This window comes from Arvicanthis niloticus, chromosome 20, assembly GCF_011762505.2.
Source record: "Arvicanthis niloticus isolate mArvNil1 chromosome 20, mArvNil1.pat.X, whole genome shotgun sequence".
Taxonomy (NCBI): Eukaryota; Metazoa; Chordata; class Mammalia; order Rodentia; family Muridae; genus Arvicanthis; species Arvicanthis niloticus.
In genome coordinates this window covers 43286377-43303231 of record NC_047677.1, presented here as the reverse complement: position 1 = coordinate 43303231, position 16855 = coordinate 43286377, and the positions used below count along the sequence as shown (strand labels likewise).

The 16855-nt window shown below is 53.9% G+C and overlaps 1 protein-coding gene across 1 annotated transcript; it reads right to left on the bottom strand.

Annotated features, from left to right (window-relative positions):
- Window positions 1-2476: 2476 nt before the first annotated feature.
- On the bottom strand, window positions 2477-14095 carry Sik1 (salt inducible kinase 1). Its single transcript, XM_034524537.2, has 14 exons — window positions 13957-14095; window positions 13153-13323; window positions 12521-12637; window positions 9856-9919; window positions 9550-9711; window positions 9294-9418; window positions 9074-9197; window positions 8240-8463; window positions 7866-8021; window positions 7331-7453; window positions 7003-7219; window positions 6273-6554; window positions 5417-5645; window positions 2477-5018 (listed from the first exon to the last, which is right to left on the bottom strand). Exons 2-14 carry the CDS (start codon window positions 13306-13308, stop codon window positions 4667-4669), a joined length of 2331 nt encoding a protein of 776 aa, XP_034380428.1. The 5' UTR covers window positions 13309-13323; window positions 13957-14095; the 3' UTR covers window positions 2477-4666.
- Between the last annotated feature and the right edge of the window lie 2760 nt (window positions 14096-16855).

Sequence of the window (16855 nt, the reverse complement as noted above, 5' to 3'; positions counted from 1 at the left end):
TTTGCTGAGATGGGTCAGCAATAAAAACACCTAGTCAGGTCTGGCCAAGGAACAACTAGGGGTTAAACCTCCCCTGCCTTCTGTCAGAGTTGGTACCCTCTATGTGAGAGTTAGGACAAGTAGGTGGGCCTGGAGCTGGGTGGCCAGTTGACAACTCTCCTTCTTGAGGTGGGAGGAGGGGTATCCTGTCCTGCCCTCACTCACAGATGCTGAGGGATACCACCGTGTTGTGCTTAGGGCTCGCTGCATCCAGGCAGACTGTATGCCGTCTCGTCTCTGTGTGTCATAAACTAGTCAGAACCCACGACAGTCCTAAGATGTGACTCCATGGCTCAGTACACCACATTGCAAACGAGAACACGGATGCACAGTCCATCCAGGTCATCCGTCCAGTGTCACAGGACTGGGAAGCCATAGAGCTAGGACACACAGGCAGGCACGTAACAGTGAAGACCTCATTCTTAGCCACTGAGACACTGTGTGCTGGACCCGATGGGCATGGCTCTATCTTCTAGCAGCGAGGACATAAACAGCCACTTGCTCCACAGTGGTCACCGCTCCCGGGTAGGCCTGGACCCTGGCCAGAAGCTTCAGGAAGAAGAAATCTAAAGAACCCCAATACACCCCGTCTCTCAGAAGTGCAGCTGTGTGGTGAGGGGTGTGTCAAAGCCTCTCTCATTGCAGGACAGGAACGGACACGTCCCTGATGTAAACATCTTGTGAAACTCCCCGGGAGTTTGCAGAACAAAAATGTTGGCAGCAAGTCCTGGGCAGGGCTGGGAAGGGATCTCTCCACAGACAAGGGACTCGACAGAAGGCTTCTTAGCAACAATAGCTGCTCCTCCTCAGAAAATTGGGAAAGGTTGTGAGGAGATCGACTAGCCCAGGACAGAATTACGAGGGGGGGGGGAGTGTCCCACCAAGTTTCTAGAAGTTTCCCCAGGTTCTGATTTCCAACCCAAGAGATCTGAGGGACATTTGACCATCTCCATCCTCACCCCCTGGCACAATGCAAGTCCTAGATGAAGTGACTGCAGTACAGCTGACACCCACTTCCTAAGGGGCTACACACAAGGGACTGTATTCAGTCGTTCTGGGACACCACGATATTGTTCCTCATTAGGAGAGAACCACCTAGGTGGGAACTGAGACATCTGTCTGTCTACTACTTAGAAAGAACATATGTGAACCGCAAATGCACAGGAAGGGCCCAGAGACAAGATTCATCTGGAATTGGTCAACTTTCCACTCAGTAAGCAGTGTTCTCCCAGCACACGGCCACCGCATATGCCTGAAATCAAGCCTACTGTCCTGTGATATGAGCACACAAAACCCAGGTGACCCTGCCATCCCTCCCAACCTAGGCCCCATGCACAAGAGAAGCATGGCTGGAGGCTGGCCTGCCCAACTTCCTTGGAGGTAAAGTCTGAGTTGGTTTTCCTCAGGATGCTTGGTTTAGCCTAGATGTGGTAGGCATTTTAAACACAGAGCACATGAGCCATCAAGACCCACTGGAATCCAAGAAAGCACCCCTATAGCCTTCTGCCCTGCTCCCCACCCCCACCCCTTGTCTAGCAATCGGAGGGGCTGGGCTGGCCCGTCCCCCTGGGAACAATGCTCCTTACACATCCGAGAGCCCTGGCGAAGATTCCGGGTTCTTACCACCTGCAGTGGCATATCCCTGTTTCCAGCCCTCTGTCCTCTGCCATGGTTCCTTCTGGGTCTTTCTCTCGATTATTTTTATTATGGCATTGACAGACCCAACATGAAATGTACCGCCCCGCTTTTGGAACGAACAGCTCAGCGATATTATAACGTCTGTCTGTACAGACCTCACCTCTAGAAGGCTCTCACTGACCCAAGCTGGATCTCAGTCCCTAAGTCGCCATGCCACTTTCTGAGGTCGACCACTCTAAGGTCCCTGAAGGAGAGCAGTGATTGCCCCTGTCTGTTACTCACTTATCTCACTGAATACCCCTGGGAGTTGCTTCTGCCACAGTTCTTCCACTGTGAAGGTTAAGTATTCCACTACAGGGAGGGAGAACATTTTGCCCAACTATTCACCCATGGACACTGGGCTTGCCCCTAAACTTTGACCTCTTGACTGTGCTGTGAATATCTCTGTATAAACATTTCCGAGAGCAGCTTTTGGGTATAGACCCAAAGTGGGTAGGACTGTTCCATTATCCTCTGTGAAGTTTATGCCACCATTCCTCACCACTGCAGGGGTTTTATTCCACAGCAATACTGAAGAATTTTCTTTCCCCAAAGGTAGTGAAGACTCAGGCCAGGGAAGCTTCCCTGTGAAATTCTTCTAGAATTTGCAAAAGGATCTCGAGTACATTTGGAAGGAGGGAAGCCAGGAAATGCCTGTTCTTGATTTAGGGGCTAAGACAGGACACTGTGGCAGGCCTGGACACAGCTCAGCCTGTTGGGGGCCTCCCAATAGTGTCTCAAAGGAATGGGCTCCCAGAGGTGAACCAAGGGAAAGTCAAGATTTCCCCCCAAATATTTTATTTAAATATTAAATTAAAAAAAATACAGCAACTAATCATTTGGCATACGTCCCACATTAACATGAGAAATGAAACAATTCCATCATAGTAAAAAAAAAAAAAAAACCAACAAAAAACCAAAAAGAAAACCATTATATACATCTGAGATCACGTAGTGTCTTTAAATAGGTGATTCCATTACAGTCCAGTACAGGGCCGTGAGGATCTACAAAAACACAGCACACACGAAAAAAAAAAACAAAAAACAAAAAACAAAAAAAAAAACAAAAAAACCCAAAAACTAAAAACCATGACATTTCTGTCCCCCAGAGGGTCGACAGCGACTAGAAGACACAAAAACCGCCAGAAAGTAAAGTGCTTGTCGCTTCTGACACACAGCAGTGCCCAGGCCTTTGATCTGTGGTATCCGGACAGGAACTGTGGGAGAAGAGGGCTGGCTGTTCAGGATACTGGGTGCTTCCCTGATCCACACATCAGGTGAGTTGGCAGGAGGGACACTTTTTGGTTTGTTCTATGGAGGGCACCGGTTCTGACCCAGAAGAAAGGTCCTTCGCCTGTTTTGAGGGTAAGCGGTATAGGATGGGCCATGGGGCCAACAGGGAGGACGACGCTGTGACATCAGGTTTGAGTGCTGCCTCTTCCTGGCCTCAGGTAACTCGGTCAATCTTTGGCTTTTGAAAAGTGTCTCCTTTCCTCTCCCTTAACGACCTCAGGTTAATACTGCCGTGGTGAGCTGCGGTGGTGGAAGTCACCCGGGAGGCAGAGGGACAGATGCCTGACGTGGAACGAGTCGGAAGGGTTGACATCCCTGGTTCCTTCCAGAGGTGTTTGGATGGCACAGCTGTTGCCTGGGCCTTACCTGCCCAGGTAAACTTGTCAGGTGGGGCCACTCCTTCCCTGACATCTCTACCTTGTGCTGGAGGTGGGCAGCCTACGGCCCTTTCACCATAAACATGGGGACAACTTCTTAATGTGACCAAGGGAGGTTTTTAAGCCAGGAACACAAAAGTGTATACAAAATAGAAAAAAATAAGTAGTGTCTGTCTCCTATTTATATACATGTACAGTATTTGCTTTAAAAAGAAACTTTTCAAACACTGACCTATACTTATGATCTTCCTGGAAAGCAAGCCAGACAGAGCCCAGGCCTGGGGGGCTGGGGAGGGGGTATGCTTTTACCAGGAAAGGTCCCAGACCAAGGGCAAGGTGGTCATAACCAAGATGCCCGCTGGCTTCCTGGGTCCCTCTGGTCACATCCTCTTGGTATTGCACATTTTCCCCAAGTCAGGTGTTCTTGCGGGACCCTGATAATGAAATGCGTAAAAATCTGATAATTAGCAGCAGAGTCGAGGTACGAGGCAGGAAGGAACTTCTCGGCTTCCTTGCGCTGTGAGGGGCTCTGGCCCAAGTGACCACGGTCCTTACCCCTTTCCAGTCCTCTGAATAAGCCCGGCGAACTGACTTGAGCAGCTACAGAAACTCAAGCTGAGACACGACAAGGCGGTCCTCTGGCTGACGGGGAGATCCCGAGAATGCACTCCAAGAATTCGCTCCAGGTCTTCCTTCCCCTAGGCTGATGCTTGGCTATTCTGAAACCCACACCTTAAGCAGCAAGTTCACGGTTTCTGCCTGAAGCACGAGCGCTTCAGAAGTGGAGAGCCATGAACTCAAACCCAAAACAATGCCAACTGACTCACAGGTATGAGCCACAGAACGAGCTGCCCACTCCAGGGATGTCCAAGCTTGTCACGTTACAGTGACGGACGGGACTGTGAACAGGAGTGTAGGTCCCTGAGCAGCGTGGCCCCTCTTCTCCTTCACCCCAGCTTCGAGGGCCTCTCTCCTCTCATTGTCCTTCTCCCCCATCATCCCGCCCACATGACATACTGTCAATTATTATTTTTCTTCAGAAAGTTTCAGTCCCTACTTATCATTGAGGTCACTCAGTGCAAGGAAAAAAAACAAAAACAAAAACAAAAAAATAAAAAAAAAATCCTAAAAAGCCCATACACCAAACATATTGCTTGTTTCACGTCTAGAGAGTTCTTGGCGTTTGAGTCCAGAAACCATCTTCACATACTCTGTAATTATTGCTTGGAAGAGTCAGTCGGCCACGGCGGAGTGGGGAGGGGGATGCGGCAGAGCCACCCTCACTGTACCAGGACGAATGTCCCCCGCTGGCCAGAGGTCAGGTCCTCCATCTCACAGTCCCCCTGTGGCAGCCCAGTGGGATCGCAGCTTGGGGACAGCCTGCTGAGGCACTGTGGCAGAGGCCCAGTGGGGAGGGCCACCGGGCCAGCACTGATGTGCAAGTGGGCATCCAGGAGCTGCGCGGCAGACGCCACAGGGGACATGCCAGCCTGGAGGAGGGGCGTAGGCAGCAGTGGGATTCCAGACATGAGGAGGCCATCACAGGGAGTGAGCACGTAGGGGACGGGGGACAGCTGAGGGCCCTGCTGGCAGCCAGATGAGGTGGCTGTGTGGTGTTGTAACTGGAGCAGCCTGGAGAACAGAGACGGGGGAAGGGACAAGGTCGGTCACCCTTGTTGGCTCTGCCTAGTAGCTCTTTGGTATCCACACTGCCCAGGTGGGTCCCGCCCACCTCAAAGCAGATGGGATTTCACATAGCTTTGTGTGTGACGTGACATATCCCCGAGCCATCCTGCCCTACGTCCTGGCTGTTGTGACAACTCAGAGACGTCAGGCTCAACAGGAGAGTCTTGGTCACCACTGCCCTCAAGGTTACTAAGCCTACCCACTGCCCCTCCTTGTTCTCTCCCTGACAAAAAGCTCCCTAAGGAACCACATGACAGGGGACATCTCAACACACAGGGAATGTTTGTTTTATGGGGTCCTTAAAGGAAAGGGCCAAGAGCACAGGGATGGTACGTCAGGCTTACCTCTGCTGGTGCAGCACCTCTTCAAGCAGGTTCCGGCCCTCCCGACTGTTGGCTGTACAGCCTTGCAGGCCTGAGCTTGGGGCCGGGGTATGGAAGGTACTCATCCCTCCCCGGGGAGTTCGGAGGGAGGACTGGCACACCTGGCGGGCCAATCCTTTGATCTTGTTCAGTCCCAGGAACCCCTTGGTCCTCGCATTTTTTCTCAGCTGCTGCCGGAAGGCCTTCAGCCCTATGGAGACAAAAGCAGTGGATTAGCAGGCTGGGCTCTAGGTTATGGCCGACAGCTTTCAGTCTGCTGGAGTTTCCATGCCCTGAGGAGGAGGGGATAACTGGGCAGCTATGGCCAAGGTTTCCTATAGGCCTCACTTGGCAGCTGCCAGCTCCTGAGTCCAAAATCCACACCTCCTCCATGCCCAGTCTTTTTTCTAGGTCTGGGGCTGTGGGCTCTCCCACAGGTGTGTCTGGGGATGCTGTGGAGAAGTGTATGGTGCCCTCGGCTCTGGAAGCTGCCTAGACTGACACAGACATAGAGGGCCTCACAGGTACCCCGACCCTGAGTGGCATAGAAGAACCTAAAGCAGGCATGGGACTGTTTCACAAAGGTCCCTTCCTCAACCCTGGCCCTCCTGCTTGTTGCCCAGAATGGTTTTCCCTTGCACTCAGGGCCAGGTCTGAGTTCACCCTGAAAGCCAGGCTGCCTAGAACTGGGGTTGCACCTCCAGCCTGTCTGAGAAGCGCAATGACCCTGCTCTGGCTGGGGATGAGACATATATAACTCCCGTCAAGGACAGAGATGACCTGCCAGGACAGTAGCACCCTGTGAGGCAGGAGGGATGGGCACAGAGCGGGACCTTACCTTGAGTGAGAGAGGTATCTGACGCTCTCCGTCCCTCCTGGAAGCTGACAGGAGGTAAGACAGCTGCGCCCAGACCTGCCTGAGTCTGGAGCACAGGGGTGGCTGACTGGGATCCCAGGAAGGGCGAGGCCAATCTGACTGGAGAGCTGGTACCCAGAAGCCCTGGGGTGGCCAGGCCACCACCAAGCCCCGCGGGGCCTTCACTAGCAGAGAAGGGGAGGCAGCTGTCGGAGCTAGTTCCTTCCGAGGGACTCGCCGTGGCAGAGGAGGAGACAATTATGCCTGTGGGAAGATCGAATACTTGAGCAGGAGACCTCAAACTCTAATGTGCAGCCTGAGGGACAAGGTACTTGTTCTCCCCTCACTTAACAGTGAGGCTAGGGTATGGTATTCCCCAACTCCAGCTTAATCTAGACCACCAGAGCCTAGAGGTCCTGGCTAAGAGCCCATAGGTACAAGGGGCAGAGGGCAAGCTAACCAGCAAGGCTCAGACCCCAGAAGAGAAAGAGGCCCAAGGCAAAACATCTGCCCTCCAGTGCCTGGGACAGCCAAGGGGTGGCCTGCCACTGAGATGAGTACATTCGAGCCTAAGTATGAACCATGGGTCACTAAAAACAAAACAAAACCTAACTGAGGGAGGGTGCCAGGCAACCTGAGGGAGGGCACCAGGTCAAGGGCCCATTTCAAGTGGTCTTGGCCCTCACCCTGGGTGCTGGGCCTCTGGACTTACAAGGAGGGTTGAGCGGGGAGAAATGGGTGGAGACTTCAGCCAGTGTGTGCCTCCGGCCTGTGCTGCCGGGCAGGGGTTCCTGGACCTCCTGCTCCTCCTCCAAACCGGGACCCTGCCTGGCCTCCTCGCTGATAGCTGTGTCTAGCAGGCTGCTGGGGGAGACGGATCGGTGCCGGAACACTCCACTGCAGTTGGTATCCAGGGGGAAAAATAAGGGCTGCAAGGGAGAGACAAAAGCCGGTCACTTCCGGGGCTCTTAGGATGGATCCCGGTGAAACAAAGCCAACAGGAGAGAGAAGGAACCCACAGAGGACCAGCACGCACATACCTGAAGTGAGCTGTGGAGATCACAGTCTATCTCAGCCTGCAGGACAGACTGAGCCAAGGCCTGGGGCTGCGGGAACAGCAGAGAGGGCCGGAAAGGGTCACATGGGGGAATTTCTTGAGGAACCTGGGGCCAGAAAGGAAGGAAAAATTGTTAGGGAGTTACTTCCAGGGTCAGCTACCGGTGGCAGCTGGCTGGTCCTACAGGTAAAACGGACAGAAGCCAGACAGATGCTAGCTGATGGTGCTAGGGGCTCAGTCTTCATCTGTGAGGTGACTGGTGTGTGTGTGTGTGTGTATGTGTATGTGTGTGTGTGTGTACACACACGTGCATGCGCAAGAACAAGAGCCTGCAGGGCCTGGCCCAGAGTAGCCATAGCTTCCCCCACGCTCCACTTCCCACAGCCTGTGGTTGAAGCACAACTAGGCTTGCAATGAGGCCCTGAGAGTCAGTGCCGTGACTAAGCACAGGACTCTGAGCTCTGAGGGGACATGTCAAAGGGACGGGAGCAGGGCTTTGAGAGGGAGCTCGTCTTTACCTCCAGACTGCTGAGGTCTGAGCTTCGGAGCGGGGGCTGTCTGGTAGGCGCAGGGGTGGGCCGGGACGAGGGCTGGGTGCTTCGATGCTCCTTGAGGCGCTCGAGCAGGAGGTAGTAAATGGCAGCAAAGTGGTTGTAGCTGCTGTTCTGCAGAGACTAGGGAGCAGGGATGCTAGGGTCAGAATGAGGCCTCAGCCTCCCTAGCCACTAGGCCTCCCAGTGAGACTACTCCAGGTAACTCCCGGGCAGCCAAGAACATCCTTAGACAAGCTGGTCCTTAAATTCCACAGGCAAGTGCTCCGTTTGCCTGAGAAACTGGATCCCACCAGCATCCTGGGATGTAAGGGCTAAGTGAGGTCATGCGGCACGCTCACCTCTATCGTCCTCTGCCGGTCGATGCCGAGGGCCTGCATGATACCCAGCACCTGCTCGTTGTAATCACCCAGGTTGGAGGTGTAGCCCTGCATGGAGAAGGCGGGGTCGTCCTGCTGCAGGAGGGTGGGGTCAGCCTGCATCCATCGGTGTTGGCGGATCTGGGCGATGGTGATGCGTTTGGCGGGGTCCACTACCAGCATACGTCTGATCAGTGTCTCACAGTCTGTGGAAGTGAGGGACTCACACTGAGGACAGGGCACTGGGCCTGGGGGCTTATTCCTACTCCCCCTGTAGAGCTCGTTACACAGGCAGAAACCGCCCCCATGACAGTTGAGAAGTCTGAAGCTGCCATTTTAGTCTTCCCCCTTGCTACAGAAAAGAGCCACCATGTTGGCGACCAGATCCAGAGAAGACACTCTATCTTTCTAAGTACCCCCTGTAGAAAACCATTTAGACTCGCCCTCCACACTACATGAGTCTAGGCATCTTTATAAAACAGAAAGCCTTGTGTGTGAAAGGGGCATCTTGGGGCCCGATGGTGGGGGTTACTGCAAAGATGAAGGGCCTGGCTAGTGGGGGGGACTGCAGAGACAGGCTCATAGGAGACACACTACAGGGAGAGGCTCCTGTCTGAGCTGTAAGTAGGGCACTGGAAAGCACCTGAGGCTTGAGTTTCTTACAGCCCTGATCACCCAGCCCTGAGCCCTGACTTGACTGCAGACTTGCTAGACAGCTGGGCAGGCATGGCCAAGACCCACCCCCTGCCTCTTCCCTAAAGCCACCGCCCAGTCGACCCAAGGCTCCCAGGACAGACCAGCTCCACGCTCACCCACCTTGGGACATGAAAAAGGGGATGCGGAAGCGACCCTCCAACACCCTCTGTCTCAGCGTAGGCAGGTTGGGTCCATCGAAAGGGAGGGAGCCACAGACCAGGACATACAGCACCACGCCGAGGCTCTGTGAATGACCAACCAGACAGCTCCTGTTGGGACCCTGCTTGCCCAGCTCCAGGGATGTGTTGGCAAGGCAGCAGGGTCCAAAAAGGGTCCCTACCCAGATATCCAGCTGGGGACCTTCATACTCCTTCCCCTCAAAGACTTCGGGAGCTGCATAGGGGGGGCTCCCGCACCACGTGGACAGAGGCTCCCCTGGCTTATAGAAATTCCCGAATCCAAAATCTGTAGAGGCAAAGGGAGAGGCACTGCCATCAGTTTGGGACTGGCATGCTCTGTGACTGCAGGGTGCACTAGAAGCAGGCATCCCACAGGGACCCTCCCACCCCTCCGCCACCACCACCACACACGCTTGCCTGCAAGTTTGATGTCCATGTTACTGTCCAGCAGCAGGTTCTCTGTCTTGAGGTCCCGGTGGACAATGTGATGATTATGGCAGTACTCCACGGCAGACAGAATCTGCCAGAACTTCTTCCTGGCCTCGTTCTCACTCAAGTGCCCATTGGAAGTCAGATAATCTGAGGGAAGGACAAAACCAAGTCACACCAGGAGACGCGGAGCCTACCTGGGACCTGGGCAAAGACCAGCTGAGAACCACGGGAGATGGAGCACACACGAGAGGGCGGGTTTCACCTAATGCTGTGACGACGACCGTGACTCACCGAACATTTCTCCATTTTTTGCAAATTCTGTGACAATGTAAAGCATATCCTTTGTCTCCATAACCTGAAACAACAGCAACAAAAAAGGAAAACTTAAGCAGAGGAGAAAGGCTCACACCGAAGCTGTGATGGTCTCACTTGAACCCCAAGCAACCTTTGACCTCTCCAAAAACTGCCTGCATCGTTGAAGAAAGAAGAGAGGGAGGAGAAAAAAAAAATCTCACAACCCAGAGAAGTAACTTTATACACCTTGGGAGAAGCCCCTCCGCCCCGCCATCTCCCGGTCCTGTGTTTCCTGGCAACCCTCCTCTTCAAAGGGAGAGAGCCACAGACAAGACTGTACAGGGCAAGCATTTGGCTCGCATGCCTCCTGGGAGCTCTGGAGGCCAAGGGTGCCAGAATCCTGGGAGTGTCCTTTCAGAAGCCCCGTGGACAAAAACCAAAAACAGCCTGAGTGATCAATACAAATACCCCACCCCCACTCGCTTTATTGACAAGACATTAAGCCTTTAAGAACACTGCTTTGCCAGGTAAGCTACAGGGGACTGCTCTTTGTACAGTGCAGAGCCTGGCATGTGTCAACAGTAATGGTCAATGTCAATATAGACCTTCAGAGTTCATTTATTGATCGGCAACTTTGTTACTTAAACCATAACTATGCAACAAAGATTCAGGTTTGTTTGCTTATTTGTTTTTGGTTCTGATACAAATCAAAAATACACTTATGCATATGCATAGGTTAAATATTCCAGGGGAGCCAGGTATGGTGGTGGCATACAATCCCAGCACTCTGGAGGCAGAGGCAGAGGCAGAATTACCGGCAGTTCAAGGCCAGCCTGGTTTACATAGCAAGTCCTAGCCCAGTCAGTCTACCTACGTAGTGAAACTGTCTCAATACAAATAAAGAAAGAAAACACATCAGGGGGAGAAAAAGACTGTATTCCAATAGAAAGAAAGGTTTCTTTGGGTTTAAGACATACTGTTATTCCTTTAGAAGATATTTTAAAGATGTTTTTTGAGTCGTAAATTTTACGTTATTAAAAACCCTAGCAATTCAGCTAAGATTTTCCCCTCCCCACTGTGCAGCAGAAGACCTCTGCTTTCTCTTGACAAAAGAAAAGGGGAAGGAAAACAAACTTAACGGCTACATCTTTTAACCCTTTAAGACCCAAAATAAACCAACTGTGGTGGCAGACATCTAGCCTCAGAGACTACAGCAGGGAGACTGCCACAAGTCTAAGGCCATCAAGGACACAGAGAGTACCAGGGCTGGGCAGCTGGAGCAGCTACATTGCAAGACCCTATCTCAACAGACACAACCAGACAGACACTCCCTACCCCCACCCAAAGGAGAGAATGGGATGCCTCAGCAGGGCTCTAGGTCCCAAGGCTAGTTGAATGAATGCTAGACACCAATATCAAAACCAGAGGACTAACTGGCCTCAGCAGCCCACCCAGTCCTGAAAGCTGAGTCACTGAAGACAGGAGCTAAAATATCCACTCTGACATCCATCGCCTGGGTAACGTTTCCTCGGTGGTATGAGTCTGACCTGGTGGGCAAGTGGAAGGCAGGAAGAGGGTGCTAAGATTGGCATCTGCAAACAGGCAGGAGCACAGGAGTCAACCCTTCCCAGCCTCCTCTCTCAAGCACTGGCCCTGGAGAAAACCTGTCTTCCAGCACAGCTTAAGAGCCGAAGATTGAAATAATGTACGACCCCTGAGCGCACAGCCCTGAGCTCTGTGCATAAGAGATTCGGAGGAAGCTGTCACCACAGGCCAAACACAAGCTCCGGAGACTTGTCTGCCTTTGTTCTGAGAAAGACTGGCCAGGGGGGTAATTTTAAATTACAGTCCTCTCCCCTCCTGAATGGTACACACAGCTTTTCCAACTGTCCCTTGCAGTCACCCCAGGCACGTGTGGATCCTGAGTGTCACTGACGGGACTTACACGCCAACAGAAACAGATACAACAACATCCACAAGGAAGGGCTGGCTCCTCAACACACAGAGCTATTTCACGGCAGCAGAAGTGGCCAGTTATCACAAGGCAGACTGAGGACGATCGGCAGGAAACAACAGACAGACAAACGGATGAGGGCACGTCCTCAGTCCAGATAAAATGGCAAGTGCCTAGGGTTGAAGTCTCTCCCCGTCTTCCCTCAGCACTCTGAGTTACACTCAGGAGCCAGCCGAGGGCTGCTGCATCCCAAAGATACATTAAGGAGAACCTGGGAGAGAACAGCTGCTTTTTTTTTTTTTTTTTTTTTTTTTTTTTAAACATTTAGCAACCCTCTGCAAATGCGGAAGTTTCGAGTTTTGCTCAAGTTTGTCCTTCGCTCAAGCCTGACCGTACATGCACATGGCTATATTCACAGTGATAGGACTTTCATCAACAGACCTCCGCATGTCCAAAACTGGAACAAATTACAATACTCGCTAAAACTCGAACGAGGCACAATCAAGTAGAACCCAGAGCAAGAGACTAACAGTCAATAAAGCTGGCCAGCCTCGTGAAGGTCAGCCTATTTACTATTGTACTCCCGAGGTTCGGTTCCCACACAGCCTCGAACCCCTGGACTCCTTTCAGGGAGCCAAGAAGGCTCAGGGTGTGGCACGTGACAAGCAACGGAAGTGTCCACAGAGCATCGAGGTTCCCCGGGCTCACCTGGTAAAGCTTGATGATATTTGGGTGGTTCAGGAGTTTCATGAGCTGGACCTCCCGGTAAATCTTCTCCAGATTGCTAGAATCTAACCGTGTCTTGTCAATTATTTTTATTGCAACCTACAGATTTTAAAAAGAAAAGGGGGTGGGGGTAAATAAACGTTCGAGTAACCTCGTTTGCACTTTTTTTTGGGGGGGGGCAAATGAATTTCTCAAACATTTGATGTCTTCGAGAGGTCACAAGAAGTAGGGAAAAACAAATAAAAGTAGCCACTAACATTATTTAAAGGGATAGAAGTTGAATTAAAGACCCTGTATTGGCCAGCTAGCTTTACAAGGAGCCTCTCATTTCTGTTGTTTTCTCTCTCTCTCTCTCTCTCTCTCTCTGGGAGGGGGGTGGTTGCTGGTCATTATTATCTTTGCTGTTCCCTAGTAATTGTAGAAATTATACAGAAGCATAATACAAAGCTTTCCCCCCCACCCCCTTTACCAGACTAAACACTGTCATCGTTTACAATTGTGACAATCAACTCTGCAGGACTGAATCAGCACAGGGGTCCACCTCCTGGCTGGATCCACCCCCTTGGTTTAGTTCACCCCCCCCCCCCACACACACACACAACACGCGCGCGCACCTGCGTTTTGGTGACTCGGTGCCGCGCCAGCTTAACCACTGCAAAATTGCCTTTGCCCAGGGTCCGTTCCACGTCGTAAAAGCCCACCCGGAGGGGCTTCTGCTGGCCCTGGCTGGTGCCTGAGGGGACCGCGCTGAACTCCGACATGATCACCATGGCTTCGGGCCGCACCTGCGGGTCAGCGAGGAGTGCGCTCAGCACCGACCGACCGACTGACCCTGGCCCGGTCCCGATCCCGTTCCCCGCCAAGCCCGGCCACCGAAACTGTGTCCGCCAGCCCACCACGCGTGCGTCCTCGACCCTGTGTTCTTCCAGCTCGAGGCTCCTAGTGTGGCCCCGACCCTGGAGCGCAGCTCACACCCCCACTCGCTCATTCCTTGACACTGTGTCCCCTCGGCTGAAGTCCTCAAGCACGCACCCCTCTACCCCGAATTCCCCAGCCTGAGCCCTCTGATCCCGGGCTTCCAGCCCGCGCCCCCCACGCGCGCGCCCCCTCGATCCCAGGTTCCCTCAGTGCAAGCCCCCACGCACGCGCTCCCCCCGACCCCCGGTCCTGGCCGGGCGCGCGCGCCAGCAATCCATCCGCGTTGGACCCCACGCCAGTCCCTGGACACCCTCGGGTCCCGGGCTTTCACCGCGCTCCAGTCCACCGGAGCCAGCGCTCGGCTCCTCAGCCGGGCACTCGCAGACCCGCCTCCGGGCGCCGACCCACAACAATGGGGAGCCCGCGGGGCTGGAGTCCTGCCCGCGACCCCATGCGCGTACCTGCGGGCCTCGGAGACCCGAACCCGCGCCATCGCTCACCTCCGCCGCCCTCCGTGCGCCCGACCCGGGACGCCACCCGCTCGGCTGCTCGCTCTGCTCCGGCGCCCGCCGTTCGCGCCGCCACCGCCAACGCTGCCGCCGCCGCCCGGGCCGCGCCGCATGTCAGCGCCCCGCCGCCGCCGGCCGCACGCGGCAACGCCCCGCCCCGCCCCGGCCCCGCCCCGCGCAAGTCCCGCCCCACCCCGCCCCCCGCGGCAGGCACAACCCATTGACGTCGTTTTGACGCCAGAGCGACGCGCGGCCCGGTGCCTGCCGAGGGGGAGCGGAGATCGGGCGGTTGCCAAGAGACTGGAGGCTCTGACGCGCGCGCTGGTGAGGCCGTCGCCATGGCGACCGCGGGCGGTGACGTCAGGGGCCGGGCTCAGCGGCCGCCCGAGGATGCCGGCGCCCCCTGCCGGGCACGGGCGACACTGCTGTAGCCCACCGACCAGAAGACTGAGACTGCTTCGGGACCTCTCCCGGGGGCTTCATGGTGGGTACGGTGCCCCGTGGGTGCTCAGTGCCCCCTTCGGACGCAGTAGGGTGGAATAGAGCCGCAGGATTTTCGGCGTGGGGCTCTGGGGCTGGTGGCCCTAGACTGATTACTATGCTGAGCACTCGATGTGCAAGCCAGCAGCGGCTGCCCCTTGACCCTCCCTTCATCCCTGAGAGGGCCAGCTGCAAGAATGCCTGGCTCTAGGAAACTGTTGGTCAGTTGAAAGCCACTTATTTTTGTTACAGAAAAAAAAAACCCTCAAACTATTCAGCAAGTTGGAAAGTTGAAGCAAGAAAACGCGACCCATGGTCCCGAAGCCTCCTGCTTCAAGGGCCACCTTGAACAGTAGCTCACCACTCTGGTCCAGCAGTGCCCTGCGACAGCTGAATGGGACGGGTGCTTTAGACACGGGCAGCGGAAGGACCCAACCCCTCCTCAGGGCTGATAGGTGGGGCCCTTGGAGGACTGGGCATTTTGCCCATTCGTTTGCTGTCTGCCAGTTGGCCCACCCTGTCTGTCCCCAAGCTGCTTCCAGACAACAGATAGGACGCAGGGCGGCTGGGACCTTGGGACTGACCCTAAGAATGCCTGCCGGAAACAGGGCCCATTAAAGGGGAGACGGAGTGTGGAGAGAGTGGAAATGGCATGTGTGTGACTCCTTCTGTTTGCGCTCCCTCACACCTCATCAGAAAGTAAGATGAGGGCAGGCGGGAGAGGGGACAGACGATTCTCCAAAGGCAAGGAAGGTGGCAGTTTGGAGCTAAACTTCTGTGTCTCCCTTCCTCGTGGCTTCCTGTGTGAGAGAGAAACTAGCACTGGGCGGGTGATTAATCAAAATTGATTCAGAATTCATCAGAATTGATTCCTCAACGGAGGAAGACTTCCTGGGCAGAGGCGGATGGTGGAGGCTGGCTTGAGAGAGGACACAAGGGGGCCAGCCATGTACCACTGTTACTACACGTCATCCCAACAAGGATTTTTTTTTTTTTTTTACCAGTTCCTGCCCTGCTTTTCCCAGTTCATGTGTTTTGAAGGACATTCAAGGACACTAGCCATCTCAGGATCTCTTAGTCTTCCAACATGCTCCCCCCTGGTTTGTCCCAGGTTCATAAGTCAAGATTTAGGGTAGTATTTTTAGTGTCTCCTATCTGAGCAGATTACCGCTGTTCCCCTCGCCTGTGGGAATCCTAACCTCTTGCCCTGTTCCCAAGAGAGCTGAGCAGAGGGTAGGAAAACCCCTTGTTCTTACCTCATTGGACCCCCATCCTTTCCCAGCTTGTTAACCCATTGGCCTCGGCCTAGCCAGAGCCTTCCCGAAAGGTCTGAGGTGTTTGCAAACCTGTCATCAGTGTGAGGTCTCAAAGGACAAATGGCTGAGGTGTCCATTAGCATTATCAGAGCTGACACTTGCAAGTATCTCTCAGCATCCAAAGTGCCTAGGTCCTCTCAGGTTTCTGATTCCTATGTAAGCTAACCATTCTGGCCATGGATTCTCTTGGTTCTTCTCTTGGTCCTCTTTCCCTTGGTGTTGTGTGTTCTCTTCTTCCTCCTCTTCCTCCTCTTCCTCCTCCTTTTCCTCCTCCTCCTCCTTCTCTTCCTCCTCTTTCTCATCCTCTTCTTCCTCCTCCTCCTCTTCCTCCTCTTCCTCCTTCTTTTCCTCCTCCTCCTCCTTCTCCTCTTCCTCATCCTCCTCTTCCTCATCCTCCTTCCTCTTCTTCCTCCTCTTCCTCTTCCTCCCTCTTCTTCCTCCTCCTCTTCCTCCCTTCTCCTCCTCTTTCTCATCCTCCTCTTCCTCCTCCTCTTTTTTCTCCTCCTTCTCTTCCTCCTCCTCCTCCTCTTTCTCCTCCTCCTCCTTCTTCACTCCCCCTCTCTCAGTCTTCTTTTGTCTCCCTCTCTTTTCTTTTCCCCTTTTACTCCCCCCTTCTCTCTCTCCTCTCGTGGTCCAGTCTATTGTGCTGGCTATGTTCCATCTGGACCCTTCCAGATGCCTCTGGCTGTTCTCTCCCTCATATCTACAATATAAAAAACAAACAAACAAACAAACAAAAAACCTTCCCCTCAACCATACCTAAGAGCAGTCATGTCCGCTATTTCATTCAGTCAGCACCAAAGAAAAGCTTGGGGACCAGACCCAGTGGAGGATGCTGCCCCAGAGGCAAACCTGGATCCAGGCAAGCCTGATGTCTGGCCCCTCCTGAGCATCCGCCTCCCATAACTGTCCTGTGCCAGCAGTGACTGTATCTCGCGTATCTGTTCCTCCCAGATCCTAGAGGAGGAGTTTCCTGTGTCCACAGAGGCAGAGAGCGGGGAGGCATATGCCCACCTAGGAGGGCTGGTACCTGGCACGCTCCTGAAATCCCATCTTCCCCAAGTGGCTCTGTGTCACTGATCCGTGGAAACGAT